The sequence below is a fragment of the Tursiops truncatus genome, chromosome 16 (genome assembly GCF_011762595.2).
Source record: "Tursiops truncatus isolate mTurTru1 chromosome 16, mTurTru1.mat.Y, whole genome shotgun sequence".
Classification (NCBI taxonomy): Eukaryota; Metazoa; Chordata; class Mammalia; order Artiodactyla; family Delphinidae; genus Tursiops; species Tursiops truncatus.
This window is the reverse complement of record NC_047049.1, coordinates 36,128,036-36,149,997: the sequence shown is the minus strand read 5'-3', so window position 1 is coordinate 36,149,997 and position 21,962 is coordinate 36,128,036. Positions and strand designations below refer to the sequence as shown.

Genomic DNA, 21,962 nt, shown 5'->3' with positions numbered 1-21,962 from the left:
ACCTGAAACATTATTCCTCCATAAAAACAATGTCATAAACTATGATAAGTCATTACAGAACAATTACAATTACCTAGTTCAGGTATAACTGAAAGTATACCTGAAACATTATTCCTCCATAAAAACAATGTCATAAACTATGATAAGTCATTACAGAACAATTACAATTACCTAGTTCAGGTATACTTTCAGTTATATAATGAGCCTTCAAAGGCTTTGTTCGGCTAGCGCAGGAAACAAATTTCCAGTTTCATAATTCAGACCAAATCCCAAACTATGTCAGGGACACATAATGTTTCATGTTCCATAGAACAGAAAGTGAGTAATGGAGCACAACTTTTTCATAATTGGAGGTAGTTCTATATAATCTATTTAAAAATTTTAAAGTTGTGAATTTTTTTGCTGTTTATTTTTAAAACTATCTCAATCAGATGATACCACACTGAAATAGTGAAAGCCACTGTTAACATTAGGTATGTGGATTTTGCTATTTTTAGGAAGGACAGAATTATGTAGGAATTGAAGATATTATTGGTTCTCTTCAAGATGATGTCACTGATATTAAGAAACAGGCTGAAATTGCTCACTTATGTATTGCATCTCTTGCTGACCCCCAGGAAGCTATTGCTTGTTTAGAATTAAAGTTTAATCAAGTTAAAGCTGAATTAGCTAAAACCAAAGAAGAATTAACCAAAACCCAGGAAGAGTTAAAAAAGAGAGAAAATGGTAAGTGGATGTATTTTACCCCTATGTAGATGTTATAAATTCATAAAAAAACAGTTGGTAAGTATGAGATTTATGCAGCTTATTTACCAAGTGGCCAGAAAATGATGGCGGTAATGTATTTAATATTTTACCATTTGTATGAGTTTATAGTAACTTACTAGTACAAATATTTTTTTGCTTTTCTTTACTTTTAGACCAATGTTACTAGAAAACAGGCTTCTCAAAAAACACCAAAAACTAAGTACAGCTTTATCAGCAAATTAAGAAATCTCATAGGAAATTGTATAGCTGTAAATTTTGTCTATATATATGTATTATATATTTACTTAAATATAAATATATTTATATTTATATAAATATAAATATATATATGTATATATATGTGTGTGTGTATGTGTGTGTGTATATATATATATATATATATATATATATATATGGTTTGTCACATCTGAGTTTCAAGTGTTAGATGAAATACTCTGCCCTTTTCTGTGTGAAACAAGATGGGTGGAAAATAACAGGTAAGTGATGTCTCATTCTGAAGTGTATCAGAAAGGTACCAGCTAATTCTTTTCTGACATTATACCAGAAATTTTTTACTATTGAGCATACGTGTTTCATTTTTACCCTAAGTTTTGAAAGTGGCTTTTTCAGAAACATTACTCTCTGGTGGTAGAATTTGTAGCTAAGTGCTTGTGTGCTTCTAGTGCTGTGAAAATCCTTTTTCCTGAGTATAACAATAAAGCGTCTACTATAGCAGCTTATGTTTCATGATTATTCAGTGATATATTTTTTTAGGTGCTTAGATATTCATTTTTAATATTCTTATTTTTTCAGAATCAGAAATTAATTTAAATTCATTGGTTCAAGAGCTTGAGAAGTCTATTAAGGTAATACTTTTAAGTTTTATTTTGTCTTGATAAGGAAATTAATAATTAAGTAAAATAAGCAGCATGAATTATGACTAGGTACGTCTATTTTAAAAATAAAGTAATAAATGAATGTGATAAAAAAAATTGATGAGCATAAGTGCCTTCACCCTCATACCTCTTTCCAAAGATGGCCTCTGGAAAGTTTCTTTAGTCTTTCCAGAAAAGGTGTGTGTGTGTGTGTGTGTGTGTGTGTGTGTGTGTGTGTGTGTGTGTGTGTGTGTGTGTGTGTGTGTGTATGTGTATATATATATATATATGAAGCAAACACACTTTCAAAAAAATTTGTACAAATGGGATTGTAGTTCTGTGTCTTGCTTTCTTCCCTTAGAAGACATCTTAGAGATAATTGTATGGCAGCCCATACAGATCTATGTCATTCTTTTACTAGGTTTATTGTGTTGGTTAGATATATTTAAATGGTGTTTATTTTGTCTGAAGTTACTGAGTGTTCTAAAATTTAGGATATGGCCTGAGCAGTGTGCAGCATTGGAATCCTGAAAATCTCTAGCACTTTGTACCTTCAGATCAGATAATTACTCTAAATGGTTGTAGATGAATTTGACATTGATAGATATAAATATGAAATTGCAGGTATACATAGAGGTGAAGTGAATTTAAAATTCTAAACTTAATATTTTTCCTGACCTTCTCTTAACTTACATTTGTCCTTCTAAAGAACTGAATATTTTAAGATATGATCAGATATAAATAATTCAAGATCTTGGTATCTAATACCCAGTACTTAAAAAGGTAACCAAAATAATGTACTTAGTACAAGACATTACAGTTATTGTTTACACAATTTGTGATCTTTTCCTTTTCCTTTATTTTTTCTAGTTACAAAAATAGCTGCTAGTTGTAAAAATTCAGCTATATTAAACTATGTAAAGTAGAAAGTACAGTAGTACCCCATAATGTCTCTCCTACATCAAAACCAAAACAAAACCAACTTGGCTGGTAGCTCTTTGAGACTTTTATATATATCCATTTTTATAGAACATTTACTATGAACTCTTAAGTTCTTTACATATATTTACTTGTTTAAATCTCAGAACAATCTTACGATGTAGATACTGTTATTTTTTATTTTTATGGAGGTGTCAAATAACTTGCCTAGGGTTAAGAGAACTTAACCTCATGGTGTTGATTAACTGTTGATCTAGGGTCACTGTTCCAAAGGTTGTTTTGAAAGCAGACTCTTAATGATTAAAAGTTTGTTTTGCATGGTTCTTTAGCATCCTTCCTACCAAGCATACCCTAGGCAGAAAACATTCCTTTGAATAACTGAGATTTGTGGAGGATGGATTTTCTTGGTGAAGATTGTATAATTTGAAGGAGGAAAAAAATGACTAGGTGATTATGATAGGTCTGAGAGTGGAAGAGGAGACAACTTGAAATTGTCATGGTCTGTTTGAAAACTCAAAGTTTGTCAGAGGTCTGATCCCTCTACCCCAGGATTTTGTCATTTATCAGCGACACCAAGGGACTAATTGTGAAAAAGCATGTAGGTTGTTCTTCATGATATCCTTTGTTTAGGGATATCTAAAAGGACTTTGCTTTTTTTTTTTTTTTTGTAATAATGCATTACTTTTTGACTTAAAGTCATTTTATCTATGTCTCTTAAGAACATTTGCTGATTTTACGATGTAAAATGATGTTTTGTTTTCTCATATAGTTTTTTTTCCCCCAAAAAATGGATTGCTACCAGTATGTAGGGATTTAATTAATCTCTGCTTTTAAAAAAATCTCTGCCTTTACCATACTTTTAATTACTTTATAAACATACACTTAACTGCTAAGGTTTCACCCTTCCTCTTTCTGGGTACCTTTTCTTCTGCTGTCCTTTTAGGGAGGCATAGTCTTTGCCTTAAAAAATAAAAATCTAAATGGCTTTTATCATCTAGATAAACTAGGAGCTCATTTTTTTTGGTTTTTTTTGTTTGTTTCCACGTGCAGAAGGATTCACATTTATTGGTTCAAATACAGTACCTAACATTTGCTAAACATGCATTTCACACTACTTTGTCACATTTCCACAGGTAGTCAATGCACAGAAGAGGGTCCATCCTTTGCCAGATGGTAGGGTGGGAGGTAGCAGAGGGACTGTGTAGCAGAGCTTGCCAGCTATCATTTGGTCATGAAAGGTTGATGGAGCCAGGTTGGTGGGCAGCCCTTGTCCAGCCCACTGGGGACAAGGGCCCAGAGACATCCTGTTTGCTCGACTCATATACAGGACCGTGGGTAGAGGTGGGCCTCGGGTAGGCAGCCCAGGGGTAGGCTCACGGATGCATGTTGCCACCGGGGCTCTGAAGGTGGTGTCATGGGAGGTGGTGCTAGGAGTTCACTTTTAAAGCAGTGTGTAGACTGTGTATCTTTGATATACATAAGCTAGAAGCTAAGGCTAGAACCTGTTCTGTGACTTGTGAACAAACTAACAAAGACATTGTTACTTTGAGAAGCTTTGGTTGTAAAACAATTGATGAGTTTCTCCAGTTACTCAAGATTTTAAGTAAAAGTACCTATAAGAAACAATTTTGTCATAGTGTTTTCATATTTTTCTTTTCAAAGCACATTTTGTTTATGACTTAGGGTAAGTGTTTTAGGGTTCTGTGGTTATCTGCAAATAAGTCTCTAACCCACCTGATTCCCTTAGAAAATCTAAAGATGAATTTGTTTTTAGTATCGGGGTGAAACTACACACTTAACAAGTTTTTTTTTGTCCTTAGTGAATGTACAAGTTAGTTAATATTGCTCACTTCCTAGAGCCATTGGTTATTTTAGGGTGAGATTTAAGAAATGACTTAGAAAATGTTTCAATAAACTTGAAAATAAAATTTTTATGATACAGTATTGAATCATAATTTATATAGTTCTTAAATGTATTATAGCTTTCTATATGTGAACTAATTTTAATTTATTTTACTTTAGGACAATGCTGGTACATCTACTTTAATAATAAACAATAAATTGGTTTGTAATGAAATGATTGAAATGTCTAAGGACAGCAAAACTAAAACCTATTCAGGAAGAAAAAGATTAAATGAAATTGAACTTCAACAAGATGAACCACCAGCAAAGAAAGGTACTCTTCAGCTGCTAGCAGGAGGCTTTTAAGAAAGCTGACTCCTAAACCAGGAAACAGAAGGGCTGTAAAGAGAAGGAAATTTACTTATCTAAGGAAAAAAAACTGAGAAAATATAAATGTCCCGAAGTTTTACACTAACATGTTATAAACTGTCTAGAGGATGGGTGTATTTAAAGCTGCCTTTATTTTAATAAGTATGTTTTTAGATATTGTGCTTTTATCACCCTAACATGGCAATAATTCTTTTACTTCTGTGCCTGTAGTAGTTAAAAGTCATCACTTTCATCTTCATGATTAGAGTACATTTTCTGCCAAAATTTCTCCACATTGTTGTTTCATTTGAAGAAAAAGCCATTTGACAGTAAGACTTTGAGCTAAACATTACTAAAGACAAATGTGGTCAAGTTTTGTTTTCTATGAAATTACTAAAAAAAAGTGGGCACATGCTTCTCTATACTATACACCCCTGGTTATATGGAAGAACATGGCAGCTTTCACCTTGTCTCTAAGCTATTCATTCTGTCTTTTGGAAAACTTTTACAGTCTGATACAGGGAGGGAGGCCTTTCTAAGAGAAGGTGCGTTAGCTTTAGAAACCTAATTAGCAGAAAGAGAAAAACAAATCTCGTATATTAACGCATATATGCGGAATCTGAAAAAATTGCTAGAGACGATCTTATTTACAAAGCAGAAATAGAAACAGAGACGCAGAGAACAAACATATGGATACCAAGGGGGAAGGGGTGTGTGGGATGAATTGGGAGATTGGGATTGACATATATACACTACTGATACTATATATATAAAACACATAACTAATGAGAACCTACTGTATAGCACAGGGAACTCTACTCAGTGCTCTGTGGTGACCTAAATGAGAAGGAAATCCAAAAAAGAGAGGATATATGTATACATATAGCTGATTCACTTTGCTGTACAGTATAAACTAACACAATATTGTAAAGCAACTACACCCCAATAAAATTTTTTTAAAAGATGGATTTAGAATGTTATTAATATTTATGAGTAATAATAGATTATGAATTATGAACCAAAAAAACCCAAAGAAACCTAGTTAGCTGCTTCACCTTGAGAAAAATGGATAAATTAAGTCTTTCTTTGGTCATGAGTAAAATAAGTTAAATATACCTGCCTCCTGAGGTTGTTAAGAATAAAAACAATTGGGTAATACAACAATATAATAAACACCTCATAGAACCTCAGTAAAATTAATGTTTTCAAAAGTAGATAACTTAAAGGATAATATAGCACTAGATATATTAATCCAATAAAGTGTGAGCTAATAGATTGAGGCTAATATGCATGGTCACCTTCTGTTATCATTGAAGGAGTGGGACCTTAGCTACAGGGAGTATAACCTTGTTATGATTTCCATAGCACTGTTCCTCTAGTTTTTCACCTTGATCGGTGCCACAGAGTAGTTGAGAATATAGGGTAGTTGAGAATGCAGGAACAGTAGATCACTAGGAAGTGGAAGTGAAAGTTGGCAGAAGCGAGTGATCTACGTGGTATGACTAATCCTAAGGGTAACCCATTCATGAAGAAGGTGATTGTATAATAACTCTAGTTGTTAGTGACAAATAATTTGGATATGGGTAGATTTAAGTAAGTTTAGGTAACATAAAGTATTTTTTTCCTCCTTAAATTCGTAACCACTGTGGCTATTTCTCAATTATTTGTTGTTAGAGACTAAAGGGACTACATAAAGGATCATAAAATTGTAGCTATAGCCCCCCTTCTTCCCCTCTACCTGCTACTAAAAAATCTCCAGAACAAAATATGTGACTCCTATAAATACTAGGATAGGATTAGGGGGTTGATAGTTTTACTGAATGTATGTTTTCTGTTCTTAAAGGGAATGCAAAGCCATTTCCCTATGAAAGTGAATTTACTTGTTTGAGGTCCCTGTATCTGTACTTTGGGAAGCTGATAACCATGTAAACGGTTCAAGAAATAAGCCTTCAGAATAGTGATAAAGGAGACAAGCCAGAGATATGCTACAATCTGCTTACCTGTAACTTTTCAACCAGAACTAATTTTTGTAGCAAAATATAGGTAAGCAGTATATGTATAGGTTGAATGTGATAGAAATATTGAATTAAAGTAATTATCTTTCTATTTATGTTTACTTTTTATGTTAACCTATATTAGGTTTATATACAGTAAAACCTATTTCATCTTTATTGCTAGACTAATGCTTTAATTTCTCACTGACAAGACTGTTCTGAATATGTTCTATGAATCTTTTGATATAAAACATAAAAATTTCTGAAAGAATAATATGAATATCTGAACAAGAAAATCAGGTGCAAAACAAATTATCTGAAGTACCTTATGTAATTATCCTAGTTATTTTTTTAAAAATAAATTTATTTATTTATTTTTGGCTGCATTGGGTCTTTGTCACTGTGCGCATGCTTTCTCTAGTTGTGGTGCGTGGGCTTCTCGTTGCGGTGGCTTCTCTTGTTGCGGAGCACAGGGTCTAGGCGCGTAGGCTTCAGTAGTTGTGGCACACGGGCTTAATTGCTCCGCGGCATGTGGGATCTTCCTGGACCAGGGCTTGAACCTGTGTCTCCTGCATTGGCAGGCGGATTCTTAACCACTGCACCACCAGGGAAGTCCTATCCTAGTTATTGAAATATAGTAAAATTAAGAGAACAACATTACTTGATCACAAAAGCTTTATTGCACTTACTGTAATTCACTTCAGGGTTTAGGGACTATATCCATATAGTATGCATGACTCAAATCTCTTCTCAGGATATTCAGGATTTATTTGTGAGCTCTGAATTTCTGATTGTTGTCATTTTTAACTTGCTTAGATCCCATCTTTCTCTCCTGATAAAGGGTTCAGACATCTTTATAACTTGTCTTCTTAAAGGGCAAAAGGATTAGTCATTTCCACTGATGAAGTCATAGGTGAGAAAATTACATCATAAGTTCAGAATTACTTAAATGGAAAGTAGAACAGAGGTATGAATCAGTGGAAAAGCCAGTTATTCCACTTTGGGATGACTTGCCACAGCTTTGTAAGATGTTAGGAGACAGTCTGATAAAAATAATGCACTGGTTGAACATTATTTTTAAAAATTCATAAGAGTAAATGGGCAAGTTTGTTGTAAACGTAAATAGGGGTAAATCTCTAAGTCTCCAGAGTAGATGGAATCCTTTGAATAAACTGAAGGAACTAAATTAGGAAAATGTAAGTACAAACATAGGAAAATCGTCAAAAATAAACTCAACAGCTTTTCAGAAAGCAGGCTATAGAGCAGGGGTAATGCCATGTTTTTCCTGTCCTTTTTGAGGCAGAAGAGACAAGGTAAGTTATAGGTAGTAAAACCTTGTCCAATGAGCTTTTAAAGTTAGTCTGTTAAAGAGATCTTGGAATCCTGTTATGGGATTACATAATTACTGCTGCCCAAGAGCATTTAAACAATCCGGTGAAGGAAAAGAATATGGATTGTATTTGAAAAATGGAAACTTACAAATAAAACTTGCTTTCACATGTACACTACTGAATGTAAAACTGGATAAATTCTTGGATGGAGTAGGGAGGTGAGATTTCCAAATTATATAGTGATTTTTGGGGTGAGGGGATACTCTCACTGGGGACATCAGTATCTTGAGAGGACTGGGATTTTTTTCTCAGCCTTATGGAGGTACAATTGACCAATAATTTTGTAATATATTTAAAATGTTTAACATGATTTGATATACATTGTGAAAAGTTTCCCACCTTATCACCATTAATTAATACATCTGTCACCTCACTTATTCACCTATTTTCCCCCTCTTTTTTCTTTTTTGGTGAGAACAGTTAAGTTATACTCTCTAGGAAAATTTCAGTTATACAATACAATGTTATCAATTATAGTCACTGTATTATACTTAGATCCTATGACCTTATTCATCTTAAACTGAAAAATTATACCCTTTTACAAGCCTCTCCCTATTTCCATCACCCCTCATCCCCTGACAACCACCGTTCTACTCTCTGTTTCTATGAGTTGGATCTTTTTTTCTCCTCGTATTGATACCATACAATATTTTTCTTTCTCTGTGTGGCTTATTTCACTTATTTCACATAATGCCCTCCAGGTTCATCCATGTCATTGCAAATGGCAGGATTTCCTTCTTATTTAGGCTGAATAATAATATTCCATTGTATACATATTTATTCCACATTTAAAAAAATCCATACGTCCATCCACGGACACTTAGGTTGTTTCCATGTCCTGGCTATTGTAAAAAATGTTGCAATGAACATAGAGCATGAACTTGCATGAACTTTGAGATAGTAATTTCATTTCCTTTGGATATATACTCAGAAGTGGGATTGTTAGCTCATAAGATGGTTCTATATTTAATTTTTTGAGGAACCTTTATACTGTTTTTCTAGTGGTTGTACTACTTTATATTCCCATCAACTGTGTGCAGATTCCCTTCTCCCCTCATCCTTGCCAGCATTTGTTATCTCTTTTTGATAATAGACAGCCTAACAAGTGTTAAGTGATATCTCACTGTAGTTTTGATTTGCATTTCCCTAATGATTAGTGATGTTGAACACCTTTTCCTGTACCTGTTGACTATTTGTATGTCTTCTTTGGAAAAGTGTCTGTTTAGTTCCTCTGCCCATTTTTAAATTGGATTGTTTGGTTTTTTGGCTGTTGAGTTGTATGAGTTCCCTATATATATACCCCTTGTCAGATAGACGGTTTGCAAATATTTTCTCCCATTCCACGGGTTGCCTTTTCATTTTGTTGACTGATTCATTTGCTGTGTAGAAGCTTTTTAGTTTGATACAGTTTCACTTATTTATTTTTTGCTTTTGATGCTCAAGCTTTTGGTGTAATATCTAAAACCTGTTGCGTAGTCCAGTGTCAAGGAGCTTTTCCCCTATGTTTTCTTCTAGGAGTTTTATGGTTTCAGGTGCTATGTTTTAAGTCCTTCATCCATTTTGAGTTAATTTTTATAAGTGGAGTAAGATAGGAGTTCAATTTCATTCTTTTGCATGTGGATATCCAGTTTTCCCAACACAATATTGAAGAGACTGTCCTTTTCCATTGAGTATTCTTGGCTTTCTTGTTAAATAAGTTGGACATATGTGTGTGGGTTTAATTTTGGGCTTTTGAAACTATTTCATTGGTCTATGAATCTGGTTTTATGCCAGTACCATACTGTTTTGATTACTGTAGCTTTGTAGTATAGTTGAAATTAGAAAGTATAATGCCTCCAACCTTGTTCTTTCTCAAGATTGCTTTTGCTATTCGGGTCTTTTGTGGTTCCATGTGAGTTTTTAGATTGCTGTTCTATTTCTGTGAAAAATGCCATTGGAAATTTGATAGGTATTGAATTGAACTTGTAGATTACTTTGGGTAATATGGACATTTTAACAATATTAATTCTTCTAATCCATGAACATGGAATATCTTTCCTTATTTTGTATGTCTTTTTTCATTCTCTTTCACCAGTGTTTTATAGTTTTCACCACCTTGGTTGAAGTTATTCCTAAATATTTTATTCTTTTTTATGCTATTGTAAATAGGTTTTCTTTTCTTATTTTCTCTTTCTGATAGTTTGTTATTAGTGTACAGTTTTTTGTTTTGTATAGTGTTTCTTGTATATTGATTTTGTATCTTCCAACTTTAGTGAATTTCTGTATTCTAAAGGTTTTCTGGTGGAGTCTTTAGGATTTTCTATAATATAAAATTCTGTCATCTGTAAACAGACAGTTTTACTTCTTCCTTGCCAATCTGGATACAGTTTGTTTCTTTTTCTTGCCTGATTCTGTGGCTCAGATTTCCAGTACTAATGTTAAATAGAAATGGTGAGAGTGGACATACTTGTTTTGTTCTTGATCTTAGAGGAAAAGCTTTCAGGTTTTCATGGTTGAGGATGACATTAGCTGTGGGTTTGTCATATATGGCTTTCATTATGTTGAGGTATGTTCCCTCTCCAGTCTGTTGAGAGTTTTTATCATGAAGGTTGTTGAATTTTGTTAAATACTCTTTCTGAAGCTAGTGAAGTGATCATATGATTTTTATTCTTCATTTTATTAATAGAGTATATCACATTTACTGATTTGCATATATTGAACTATCCTTGCATCTCTGGGATAAATCCCCCTTGATCATGGTGTATGATCCTTTTAATGTGCTGTTGAATTCAATTTGCTGATATTTTGTTGAGGATGTTTCCATCTATGTTCATCAGTTATATTGACCTGTAATTTTCTTTTTTCTAGTGTCCTTGTCTAACTTTTTTATTTGGGTAATGCTGGGAGAGAGCTGTGATTTTAATTTATCAAATGGGGTCATAAGATTAAAAATCTTGTACAGTCACTTAAGTTTTTTCCCCCGCATTATATAATAGTATCTGAAAGACCTTTCATAAATGCTTGTGCTTTTTCTTTATTTTTCTCACAATGTCAACTGTGATTAGCATATAGGAAGATAGAAACCTATTTGTATGTAGGATAGTAGATTTAATTTTAAATATCTTTTCATGATCTTGAAAATGCCTTCTTAATTGAACAGATTCGTTACATAGGGTACTATTATCTCTCATCTAGGCTGCATGAGAGCCTCCACAGACAGGAGGAAAAACTTAAGGGCTTGTATGTCATTACTATGTGATATTTGACATTTGTCTCTTATGGAACAGTTACATGTAGGGCTGCCATATAGGGGCTTAGTAATGAAGCAAACTGATATGTTTAGATCCCAAATGTTATTACACGGGTGACTATCAAGGTCTTCCAGAAATTTAGAAAAATAGATTCCTGGAGTAGTGTGCATGTACCCTAAGTGTTTGCGTGTACAATACATTCCAGATTTATCAAGTCAGTATGTTTGGTATTTGTTCTCAGGAATCTATATTATAAGCTCTTTTGCCAATTCTCTAAAACTAGAGAACCACTGTTATAAAAAAGGTGCTGTAAAGAGAACAGCTTAAAATTTAAAACAAAATTGCACTAAAGTAACCAAGTTAATATAACTGAGGCATGTTAGATTATAAATTTGCACATATCTAGAACCAGAATAGTTTACTGATGACAAAAGTTATGTTTTTCTGATATAATGATACGTCTTAGAGATAGAAAAGGAGAACATAAGCTATGTAGCTAAATTTCAGAAATAATTCATTTACGGGGATCTCCATGGTGGTCCAGTGGGTAAGACTGCAGTCCCAATGCAGGGGGCCTGGGTTCAATCCCTGGTCAGTGAACTAGATCCTGCATGCATGCTGCAACTAAGAAGCCCCACATGCCGCAACTAAGAAGCCTGCATGCTGCAAATAAGACCTGGCACAGCCAAAACAAATAAATAAATATTTTTAAAAGTTCATTTAGGATTATTGTTCATGTATATAAAGATGCATTAGACACAGAGAGTCTGCTGTCAGGAAGTTTGGAATCTAGTAAATGAGAGTGACAAGTAAACATATTATTTCAGTATAATCTAATGTACTCAGATGCATAGTATAATATGGTGGCACACACTAAAAAGAAAACTATAAAATACACTTTTTAAAGATTCATTGGACAGTTACCAACTGAAAGTAACAGGTTTCTTAGTGAGGAGAATTTCAATCCATCTCTCCCTTATAACTCTTCTGCTCTTATGGATTTCATATTATATCTGAGGCCTTTAAGCATGAGGAATTCGATTCTCAACATGCTTAGTGAGACTACCAAATAAAAATATAGGTAAAATTGACAGATAAGTGGCCAGTGGGGGAGTGAGTGAAGGTCAAAGGACATGTTGAGTTGATTATATCAGTACAGTTATTGTGTAGAAAATTCATAAAAATTGTATTAGAGTTGTGTATATAAAGTTCACACATATAAACATCAAACCTTGAAGTGAAATAGAACAGGAAAAAAATTTAAAAACCAAAGCATCAGATTCTTATATGTTTTGAAGTAATTTTCCTAGGATATGAGACACTCATCAGATCAGTTATTTTATCAATGGAAATTGTATGAGACATAAAAAGATAAATTTGTGTATCTGGAGAATTGAGAATTATGTTTCAAGAGTTAATCATGTATTCTGTGAGAAAAATTTGAACATAGTTTATACTGGACAGTTGTGTGAGATGAGTTAATTTGTCAAATATTAAGAATTAAGTTTTAGCTAATAGTGCATCTTCTCTGGACATAGTTTAATCTATACCAACTATGTTCTTGTACTTATATAACATTTACAGAATGCTTTAACATACATTATATATTAACTTATTTGGCCCTCTTAACACTATCCTGTAGTAAGTAGGACAGGTAGAAATATCCTTATTTTAGAAATGTAGATATTAAGCCTGGAAAAGACAAGCTTTTATTTATTTTTAATTAGCTGAACTCTTCTGTACAGATTTTCAGTTTCTAATAATATCTAACTATATCCCAAGCACAGTGTTCTAAGCTCACTGATTATCTTGATCTTCGCAGTAACTCTGAGATAGGTGGTATTATTGCTATTATTTTCCATTTTCCATTTGAGGAAGCAGCCGTGGGGTCAAGCAGTTTATTGACAGTTATGCAGCTAGTGAAGGGTAGGGCTACATTAGACTTGGCATAAATTTAACCATTTTTCTCCTAATTTTACCTGTGAAAGTATCAGGTACTCAGTTTGCAAATCACTAATTTAGTAGATCTACAGTATAATTGTACTTTAAGACTGTTCTTTAGTCTGCCTTAGGGTATAATTCCCTACCTTCTATCTCATAGTAATAATAAGGATTTGTAGTAGACAATTTAAATAACATAAAAGCTATAAAAAGAAAGTAGAAGTAACTAGTAATCCCACTCAGAAGTAGTTACCAGGATTTTCTTGCACATCCTTTGCTAACTTTTTCTGCTGTGACTTAATGGAACTACAATTTTTACGTAAATTGGTGTATGCTATGTATGTTTTGCAACCTGATTTTTCTTTTTTACTCAATAGCTTATTTCTGTTTTTCATTAAAAGCGTGCTTTCATATGTTTCCTATGTTTGAATATTGGCTTATATGGTAACTTTTTGATTTTTATTAAGGTTTGCTAGATTAATAATAATTTTTTTTTATTTTTAAAGGACCTACACATGTTAGTCCAGCCATCACTGAAAACCAAAAGAAAAGTGAAGAAATGCAAGAGAGCATTTCAGAAGATGAGGAAAACATTAGAGTTTTACAAGAAAATAATGAAGAGCTGAAAACACGTTTACTCATTGTTGAGAATGAACTTAAAAATGAAAAGGAAGAAAAAGCAGAATTAAATAAACAGATTGTCAGTTTGCAGCAGGAACTCTCTTCTTCTGAAAAAAAGAGTTGTAGTTTTAGTGTAGAGGTCCAACAAATTCAGTCGAATTATGACAATGCGATTTCTGAATTACATGTGCAGAGAGGTATAAATCAAGAACAGGAGGAAAGGATCATGAAATTGTCAAAGGAGATAGAAACTGCTAGAAGAAACATCACAAATAATGTTTCACAAATAAAATTAATGCAAGCAAAAATAGATGAATTGCGTACACTTGATTCAGTTTCTGAGATCTCAGACATAGATTTACTCAATCTCAGGGATCTGTCACATGGTTCTCAAGAGGATAATTTGCCAAATACACAGTTACATCTTTTGGATAATGATTATTTGATAAGTAAGCAAGTTAAAGAAAATGGTATTCAAGAACTTGGTAGGGAAAGGTCTTTCCACTCTACTGTTGAAGCCATTTGGGAAGAATGTAAGGAGATTGTAAAGAGTTCCTCCAAAAAAAGACATCAGATCCAGGAACTGGAAGAACAAATTGAAAAATTACAGGCAGAAGTAAAAGACTGTAAAGATGCAAACAATAGACTAAAAACGGAGGAGAGGGAGAATAAAGATCTACTAAAAGAAAAAGAAAGTCTTATACAGCAGCTGAAGGAAGAATTGCGAGAAAAAACTGTTGGTCTTGATATTCAAGTACAGCATGTAGTTGAAGGAAAGAGAGCACTTTCAGAACTTACTCAAGATGTTACTTGCTATAAGGTGAAAATAAAGGAACTTGAAGCAATGTTAGAAACTCAGAAAGATGAATGTAGCCGTTCAGCCAAGTTAGAACAAGAAATTATGGAAAAGGAATCTATCATTTTAAAGCAAGAAAGAAATCTGAAGGAATTTCAAGCAAATCTTCAAGATTCTATCAAAAACGCCAAAGATTTAAGTGAAAGAGAAGTCAAATTGAAAGAAGAAATCACAAAATTAACAAACAATTTGCAAGATGCAAAGCATTCACTTCAATTAAAGGAAGAAGAAAAAGAAACAAACTGGCAAGAAACAGAAAAGTAAGCTAAAAGTTATTAAAATGTTTGAAAATATGGAAAGCATTTATTCACTTTTCTGTGTAGCTTTTAAAGAATCTGGGTGGGCATATCTTAATCTGGTTAAGTATAACATGTATGATGACTGAAGAGCTTCAATTTTGTTTATATAAACCTTTGGAACCAAAAGTTATATGCAAAGATCTGTTTATAAAATCTCCTGAAATCCTCCTTGAAAGATTTCTTCATGGTTTGGACATTCCAAATTTGTGAAAAGATCTAATTTTGTATATTATTAGTAGCTCATGCATATGATTCTAAGTGATTAGTGATATGTCACTATAGATAAGTGATTTTTTTTTTTTTAGGTTGAAAGAGGAGCTCTCTGCAAGTGCTGCTCTTAGCCAGAATCTGAAAGCAGATCTTCAGAAGAAGGAAGAAGATTATGCTGAGCTGAAAGAGAAACTGGCGGATGCCAAAAAGCAGATTGAGCAAGTACAGAAAGAGGTAGGTTATTTGAAAAAGTGTGTGGCCAATTTAAATGATAAAGATTGTTTCCCTTATATATCAAGTTTAGACACTAAGTTTAGTATTGACCAGAACATTTGTCAACTCCATAATTTTTCTTAAATGATGAGAAAAGTTATTTCACAAAAGAAAATTTAGTCAGATTAAACAAACTGAAGGATGTCTAATATTAACAAAAATATGTGCCTTAGGTAAGATTAGAACGTTTTTTTTTCTTTTAAGGGCTGCTAAATTCAAGTCCCCCCAGAAAAGTAAATAGCAAACTTTTGTTTGCAGATAGTATTTAGGAGAGTATGTAGTGCAATTGTAACAAGTTTTTATTATAATTTGATTTAAAAATAGGAAATATAATCACATGATTCCAAATTTAAAATATATGAAAATATGTGTAGTGAGGGAAAAAATGGCCTCCCAGCCATCAAGTTTCTCTCCAAGGTGTCAGATGTTACCAACTATTTTTTTTCTCTTCACTTCTCCCTCCTCCCTCTGTTTTTCCTTCCTTCTCTTCCTATAAAAAATGGAAACATCCTATAAACACTATGTGAACCTTGGTTTTCTTCTCTCAATATTTCCATCTCAGGATATAAAGAGTCTCCAAATGAGCTTTTTTTCTTTTTTATGACTGAACATTTATTTACCATTAATCAGCCCCGTATTGTTGGACAATTAAGGTAATTTCCAGTCTTCAGTTAATCATGCAGTGATGCCATTTTGAACATTTGCAAGTCTTCCTCTGGTATAAATTGCTAAAAGTGGAATTTATGGGTCACCAGTTTGTACATTTGTCATTTTGATATTTATTATGCTTTTTAGAGATTATGCTAGTTTACTCACCAGAACTAATGTATGAGAACAAGAGAGTATTTTTCTCTATACTCTTATCCCCAAAGTAGTATTTTATCTTTTTTTTGTTGTTTGTTTTTTTGTGGTACGCGGGCCTCTCACCGCCGCGGCCTCTCCCGTCGCGGAGCACAGGCTCTGGACGCGCAGGCTCAGCGGCCATGGCCCACGGGCCCAGCCGCTCCGCGGCACGTGGGATCTTCCCGGACCGGGGCACAAACCCGCACGTCCCCTGCCTCGGCAGGCAGACTCTCAACCACTGCACCACCAGGGAAGCCCCTATCATTTTTTTTTTTTTGATATATGCTAATTTGACATGTAAATCGTGTATCTCAACTATAATTCTAACTTGCATATCTCTAATTATGAGTGAACATTTTTTGGTTTAAAATTCATTTGTATTTTTTTTTCCTGTGGTCTGTATATTCATATTCTTTGTATTTTAGTTTGGGTTATTGTTTTTCTTTTTATTATTGCTTTGTGGGAGCTTGTTACATACTTAGGAAATTAACTTTTTTTTTTTAATTTAAGGGTGATTTATTTTACTTAAGGGTGGCAGTGGGAATAGTCATAGATTTCTAATACAAACCAAATACAAAAATCAAACAACCATAAGCATAATGAAAATCTAAATATGAAAAGCTAATCTTTTAGGAGAAAAATAAGGAGACTATCTTTTTGTTTGTTTGTTTGTTTTTTGCCAGTGGTAATGGATATGTAAGGATATTGACAACAACATTGGAATAGCAGAGGAATTGAAAATGCTATACATTGATCAATGGGAAACTAGCTAAATTAATTATATTGCATATACACAATAAAATACCATGAAGAAAGCAAACACATATATAGTCTTTGGTTGAACCATATACCATTCTAAGTGCTCTACATTACATATACTATCTCACATAATTTCCCAACAATACTACTACTATCCCATTTTACATATGAGACAAGAAGTTAAGTAACATGCCCAAGATGACACATATATATATATTTTTTTTTCTACGTCATAATATTGACATTCAGTCCAGTAATCCTCCACTGTAGCAGCTCCTTTACTTTGCAGTGAAAATTGATTTGTATATTTTCTGGAAATTAACTTTTGAAGGATATTAGTTATAGATATCCCCCTATCTCTCCCCCACATTGCCATTTTTCTTCATTTTGGTTATGTTCTTTTTTTTGCCTTGGAGCAACTTATTTTTCTTTTATGACTGTTGGATTTTGAATCATAATTAGACTTTTTTAAAAAGCTGAAGTAATTTTAAATATTTTTCATTACCTTGAGTTAGTTACAAAAGAATACTTAAATGTGTAAGGTCTGAAGAATATTGATACAACAAATGCTTGTGGGTCTCATCGATTTTCTGTTTCCTACCCCCACTGAGGTTACCGTAATGAATGTTTTGTGTTTATCTTTTTTTAATCTTTTAAAAATATAAGTTAAATCATATTTGTTTTTTTATCTCTAAACATTATGTCGTGTTCTGAGCATTTTCACATCATATTCCTGACATTTATGTATGGTTATAATTAATCACTTTCACTGCTGTGTAATACTCCACGTGTGACTATACAATTTAGTTATCTATTCTATAGTTATCTATTCTATTGTATTTAGTTATACAATTTTTGATTAATGGAAGAAAAATCCAAAAAATACCACCATAGATAAAATGCAAAAATATATGTTGTTTCTGATAATTATACACAGAAAGTTTCCAGGCCACACAACAAGTATTTCAAAGTGGACTAGATTAGAAATGTAAGACAGTAAAGACGACCTAAACTGTAACTAGGCATCGGAAAATGTTTAGTCAGATCAGCAAGTTAAAAATCATAATTTGGAAAAGCACTTGTTTGTCATTCAGAAGCCTGAATTGTTTGCTTTCTAGGAATGAAATTTTGGCCAGGGCAGCCTTTGCTTCTCCCTTCATTGGATATAAATTACCTATCTTTGGATCTAGTGTAGATTCTGAACTTGTAAAATAAATTTCGAATGACATTTCGGTTTTAACACCTCAGGATCAAGACTAGAGTTTCTATAGGTGGTAGACAGGCTTGAAAGCTTTATAAATTCTGGGCAAATGACAGGTAAATGGATTAAATTACTCCAAAATATAAACTGCAGTCCTAGCCCTATGCACCTTATTGCCTTTTGTTAGGTTCCTTTCACTTAGCTAAGTAGTCCAGAGGGAACTTTGGATTTACATTCCTATTATCAGTCCACATATTGTTCATAGTATCCTCAACAAAACAAATAAGGAAATAACCATTAGGCTGTATTTAAGCCTTCATACCTTTTCCTTATTTCTATCAAATGTAATGTATGAGCAAGGCCTGTGTAGTTTGATTTTGAATTACTGATTGTGAGATCTGGTCTGCCTCTCTTGACTTTACTACAGAATAGGCTAGAACACCATTCCTTTGTCTTTTCTGATCTATTTAAAAAAAATTTTTTTTTTTTTGGCTGTGTTGGGTCTTCATTGCTGCACACGGGCTTTCTCTCTAGTTGTGGTGAGCGGGGGCTACTGTTCGTTGCGGTACGTGGGCTTCTCATTGCAGTGGCTTCTCTTGTTGCAGAGCTCGGGCTCTAGGCACGCGGGCTCAGTAGTTGTGGCACACGGGCTTAGTTGTTCTGCAGCATGTGGGATCTTCCCGGACCGGGGATCGAACCCATGTCCCCTGCATTGGCAGGCTTATTCTTAACCACTGCACCACCAGGGACGTCCTCTTAAAATGTTTTTTTGTTTTAGATTGTTGTAATATAGGTTGTTTATTTCTGTTAAGTGATATCCTGGCTGAAGATTCTTGGAGTATAGAAACTTCCTGGTTTAAGATACTATTTCTGAATACCATGATGATCAGTAAGCATTATCAAACATGGTATAATTGACTTGTGTTCATATGGAGCTAGTTACTCAGTTCTTTAAAAATGGCTTCTTTTTCCAATTAAAAACTTCATTATAATACATTATTAGGAAATTTTTTAAAAATTAATTTATGTATTTTTGGCTACATTGGGTCTTCCTTGCTGCACGCAGGCTTTCTCTAGTTGTGGCGAGCAGGGGCTACTCTCTGTTGCAGTGCACGGGCTTCTCATTGCGGTGGCTTCTCTTGTTGCAGAGCATGGGCTCTAGGCACGCAGGCTTCAGGAGCTGTGGCTCACGGGCTCAGGAGTCATGGCTCACGGGCTCTAGAGCGCAAAGTGGCACATGGGCTTAGTTGCTCCACGGCATGTGGGATCTTCCTGGACCAGGGCTCGAACCTGTGTCCCCTGCATTGGCAGGCGGCTTCTTAACCACTGAACCACCAGGGAAGCCCAGGAAATATTTTTTAAGAAATGAAGGTAAAAGTGAAAGTCTTCTCCCCAGTCTCATTTCTCTCTTCTTAAATATGACCACTCTTGACAGTCAATCCTTCTGTGTTCTTTTAGATCTTTTTATATGCATTTTACATAATAAATATATGTAAATAGTGCTTGTATGGTTTTATTTTTATAAATGGGATCAACTATATATAAATAATTGCTTTAAAATATATTATAATTTTAAGATTTTTTATAGCAGAATTTAGGTATCTCTTTTTAAGTAATGTTTTATTGTATAGATGACTATTTAACATTCCTCTAAGAGTGGGTATTAATAGTGTTTTCTGTTTTTCAAAATAAACAATGTATGATGTCAATGCTAATAATAATAGGAGCTTAGTCTGGATTGGTTGTTCTGAGTTTACATGTATCATCTCATTTAATTTTCACACAAATATTAGGGATAGGCATTTTTTTAACTTCCATTTTATGACTAAGGAAGTAGGCATTGAGAGAGAACTTGTCCAAGTTCACTTGGACAATGTTAATGTTAGAGCCAGTAAATGTTAGAGCCAGTAAATGTTAGAGCCAGTTTGGAAACTGAAGCAGTCCTTATGTGCATCTTGGTGCAACACGTAGTTTCTGTACTTTATTGGCAGACAGTTTATATCTGTAAAATTGATGAAGATGGTGTTTATTACTGGAAGTCCCATATTTTTGAACAAAATAAGCCAATAAAAATAAATATTATTAATGTATGATTATAAAAGGAATATATATTTATTGTAGTAAATTTGGAATATACAAAAAGCCTAAAAAGAAGTGTAAAAATCACCTGAAACCAAACCCCTCAGAACTATTATTTTATTATTATTTATTTTTATTATTTTATTATAAAAAGCTTGGAGATACCATGCTTTTTATGAAGGGGAACTTTGTTCAATTAACTTCCTTCAGTTTTTGAGATCTCTAGGATTGGTATCATGGAAATTGGACTAAAGGTGTACATAGATTACCTGCTATCTCTCCTCCCGTCCCCTTCCCTTTTCCCTCCTCTCTCCTCCTCTCCTCTAAGATTTGCATACTAATTCATAGTGCTTTTTTATTTCTTTAATAGGTTTATAGAATTAAATTACCAGTAATACCAAAAATCAATTGACCTTCACTTGCATGGGTACCTTTTGATCTTGTAATTGTTCCATTTTCATTCTCTATGTGCCATTATTAGCTTTTGAAGTATTTCTTATATTACTGGATCACATTACTTAATAGATCTTGGAAATCTGAGCCAGTGTTTTTCCCCTAGAGTATCTCTATTGATTTTTCCATGATAATGATTTTGCTGTTGCATGCAAGAGTCTATGTTGTTTCTTTTTTGAGAGCACTTACAGGGTTTGAGAGTCTTAAAATATTGTAAAAAGAAAATGGCCTCTTCATATGTATCTCCCTTGGAGTATCAGGAAATTTTCTGATAATCTGAAGCCATATCATCAAGAAATTTTCTGATAATTTGAAGCCATATCAGGTATGTTAGAATCTGTAATTTTTCTCATGTGATTTAAAGGACATGAATCTTTGAACGAGTGGCCATGAATCTTAAACAAAAAGCAATTAGTATTTCTAGAAATATTTAATTTGATTTATTACTTTGTAGGTATCTGTAATGCGTGATGAGGAGAAATTGTTGAGGATTAAAATTAATGAACTGGAGAAAAAGAAAAACCAGTGTTCTCAGGAAATAGATATGAAACAGCGAACCATTCAGCAACTTAAGGTAACAGTTTTGTTTTTAAAGGTGATTTGAGTAGATTCTGTTGGTATATTTTAGTGTTTAATTAAATGTATCAGTTCTTTTTTTTTTTTTTATGTAAGAAATGGATAGTTTTATTTGAGCCAATCTGAGGATTATAACCTGAGAGACAGTCTTTCAGAAAGCTCTTAAGACTGTTCTACCCATTAGAGGTCAAAGCAGGGTTTACATACCTTTTGAGACAAAGGGTTATACATCAAATGGTATATTGTTGACAGTTTACACAATCCAGATCTGCAGTACAAAGGGAGTAGTGGGTAGTCATGGCCCCTTTCACCATAAGCAGGAAGGTTATCTCCTAAAGCATTATCTTGCTGGCACCAGGAGAAAATAGCTCTTTACAATCCAGCAGGCATTCCTGTGTCTTCTAAGGAAGGGTTAATGCAGATGCATAATGCACACTAAAGTGGGGTAGGGGGTGGGCACAGAC

General features: G+C 33.6%; 1 protein-coding gene across 9 annotated transcripts in view; it reads left to right on the top strand.

The window, feature by feature from the left end:
* The window catches only part of KIF20B (kinesin family member 20B), a 75,287-nt gene that overhangs the window by 26,908 nt on the left and 26,417 nt on the right, over window positions 1-21,962 (top strand). For 7 of the 9 annotated variants that reach the window (XM_033841560.2, XM_073794222.1, XM_033841563.2 and 4 more), the window contains 6 exons: window positions 498-726; window positions 1,561-1,613; window positions 4,584-4,737; window positions 13,835-15,065; window positions 15,410-15,548; window positions 21,377-21,496. In XM_033841560.2, the coding sequence (XP_033697451.1) occupies window positions 498-726; window positions 1,561-1,613; window positions 4,584-4,737; window positions 13,835-15,065; window positions 15,410-15,548; window positions 21,377-21,496 (1,926 nt within the window). The remainder of the gene's footprint in view (window positions 1-497; window positions 727-1,560; window positions 1,614-4,583; window positions 4,738-13,834; window positions 15,066-15,409; window positions 15,549-21,376; window positions 21,497-21,962) is intronic. The other 2 variants (XM_033841564.2, XM_033841566.2) reach the window with 1 other exon arrangement.